The 2841-nt window shown below is 43.2% G+C and overlaps 1 protein-coding gene across 1 annotated transcript; it reads left to right on the top strand.

Moving 5' to 3' along the window:
- Positions 1-232: 232 nt before the first annotated feature.
- On the top strand, positions 233-997 carry LACBIDRAFT_308410 (uncharacterized protein; the record flags this gene model as incomplete). Its single annotated transcript, XM_001875925.1, has 2 exons — positions 233-736; positions 791-997. The coding sequence occupies 2 exons, from the start codon at positions 233-235 to the stop codon at positions 995-997; spliced, it is 711 nt and encodes a 236-aa protein (XP_001875960.1).
- Between the last annotated feature and the right edge of the window lie 1844 nt (positions 998-2841).

The raw sequence follows: 2841 nt of genomic DNA, 5'->3' as shown, positions 1-2841 counted from the left end.
TTTTACAACTTTTTTTTAGCACTGTGCATATGACAATTGCACTAATGATCTCTCCAATGCACGTGGTGGATCACTGTGTGATATACACCACTTAGCTCTTGGTTCTCAATGCTTGGTTCGTGGTTGTAATAACAGAAGAGTAGAAAGGACACTTGCATGTCAACAGCACCAACCAGAGTGGCGTAAACATGCAAAGCACAGCAAACATCACAATCAAGCTGGGGTCCGCCGGATGTTACAACGCCCTGGTGAGAGTAATCCTTGGGAACCAAATCGCAGAGGACCAAATCCCCAACAACATGATGCTCCAAATGCAGAACCACGAGAAGCCCCCAATTACTTCCGTGCAGGTAGATTCTATTGTGTTGAAACTATCTGCACACCTTGTGGTGTTGTTATTGCTTGGACAAAGTTTGATAAATCAGAATCACCAACAAATATTTTAAACTTCCTAGGAAAAGTTTATCCAACAGAAGAATCAAGACCTGATTATATTTGTATTGATAAAGGTTGTCAAGTGTTTGCAACTGCAGTAGCAAATGGAAGTTGGGATATTTGGAAAAAAACTACTCGATTTATTGTGGATGCCTACCACTATATCAATCATCGGGTGTTAGATTTTCTATGCCGAAAATATTGTAATCCCTCACCTGGAGATGGATCTGCTCCAAACCTTGTAGTCATGGCATATGATAAGAATGGTAGAGCATATTTGAAGCGAGCATTCAATACACAGGTATTTATTACTTTATTTAGATTCAATCTCACCTCAACACTGTATTACATCTAGGTTTGTGAACAACTTAATGCATGGCTTTGTGGATATCAATCAATTCTCAAACGTATGACACCTGGAAATTTCAACTGGTTTTTACACACCATGCTGTTCTATCACACAAAGTATGTCCTCCACAAACAAGAGATGAAGAAATCAGATGAAGATGAGGAGGAAAACTTAGGTTTAGATGAAGAAGCTCAAGATGATGAGGACAACTAAATAGTAGTGAAGAGAAAGAGGTGTGCAGAAGTGTATATTAGTGTAAATGTATAGTTAACTGAATAGTAGTAAAGAGAAGTATGCAGAAGTGTATATTACTGTAAATTAACATATACTTGCATTTAAATAGAGGTTTTATACCTTATTCTTCTCATATCCTGTCCCATTCCACAGGAATACACAGGAATACACAGGAATTCCTGTGTATTCCACAGGAATTCCACTGGAATGACTAGATTCCTGCAGGAATAGGTGGGGCACTGTAAAGTACTGGTGGTGGGGCTCGTTTGCAGTTGTTTCGTGGGCGCCGGGTCGTTGTCCCTGGTGCTGGGTTGTCGTTCGTGGGCGCCTGGTCGTCCGTTGCGTCGTTCAGGTGGTTCCACGTCGCTTGGCGGCTCGTCTTCGTTCGTGGGTGTCCGTTCACGTTCGTCGGCACTCGTCTTCGTGGGCGGTCAGGTACGTTGCTCATGGGTGGGAAGAAACAACGACGACGACGTTCGTCGTCTGGTTGCCACGTCGCTGACTGCGACGTGGCACCTGGTTTGTCGTCAAAAGAGGGACTGGGAGGGGTCGACGTGTTTGCTTACCTGAACGAGGCGGAACGTCGGTGGACGTGCCGCTCATCGTCGTTCCCATCCATCCTGTGTGCGGCCCGTGTGACGGGCATTGCCATGTCGTTGTCCGTTGTCGTGGGCTTTGTAGTGGCGCGGTGGTTGTGCATCGTTGATGACGGTGGTGCGTGTCGTTGTGCGTCATCAGCGTCGTCGTCGTTGACGTAGCGGGCGGTCGTGGTTTGAGACGGTGGTGGATGCTGGTGGTGGTGGTGGGAAGGAAAGAATGATGTGGCAACACTGCAGCTGCAGCTGTCACACATGAGACGCCACGTGCCTCAAGGCGGTATATACTTACCTTTAGTTTACTACATTGTAAAGCCTTCATGGCTCAGGTGGCTTTAGCGCTGCTTATATTGACGACATCAAGAGTTCAATTCCTGTGAGTGTAAATTTATTTTTTACTTAAATATAGTAAGGACACTATCAATACTATACTATATTTATATGTATTCTAATGGTATAATATCCTTCCATGGAATCCATATGGACTGCTCCATGGAATCCAATGTGGATATGCCTGCATTCCATATGGAATCCAATGTGGATATGCCTGCATTCCATATGGAATCCAATGGAATCCATATGGAGTGGTGTTGGAGTCCATATGGAATTAGTCATTTTATGACTATTCCATATGGAATCCATGATGGCTATGGAATAAGAAACTGGCTGGGTCCTTAGCTAGCATTGATTCCATGGATTCCATATGGAATTCCTGGTGGATTCCATGGATTCCAGATGGAATCCATATGGAATAACCCGGGGAAGGTAAAGACCTCGTAGTCTTGTATAAGTTTGTAGTGTACAGTCAAATCTTTTAAGGCTACAAAAATTGGTAGTGTCTGCTTTTTTAGACTACAAAGTTTTGTAGTGTCCGCTTTTTTAGACTACAAAAGTTTATAGTGTCCGCTTTTCCAGACTACAAATATTTGTAGTGTCTTGCTTTTTCATTAGCAAAGTTTGTCATGTCCGATTTTTTTGACTACAATGATATCCTTGACTGTGTAGGTACATGAAAATAAAGAAGTTGACTTTATACAAAAAGCCCTCCATCATCCAGTCTTTGTACCTTGCAGAGAATTATAGTCAAGACTGACTATTGGAAAGGGTTGCATAGTGGCAAATGAGACAGGATGTCAGAGACTTCAAACTCTTCAGAGAGACCATGTGCAGAGATCATGTCAAGGTTGAATATGGTTGGCAGACATAGATCAGTGCCTAGATATGACC

This window comes from Laccaria bicolor, genomic scaffold, assembly GCF_000143565.1.
Source record: "Laccaria bicolor S238N-H82 LACBIscaffold_3 genomic scaffold, whole genome shotgun sequence".
NCBI lineage: Eukaryota > Fungi > Basidiomycota > Agaricomycetes > Agaricales > Hydnangiaceae > Laccaria > Laccaria bicolor.
Note: the sequence above shows the minus strand (reverse complement) of the source record. Positions and strands in the feature narration are given on the sequence as shown.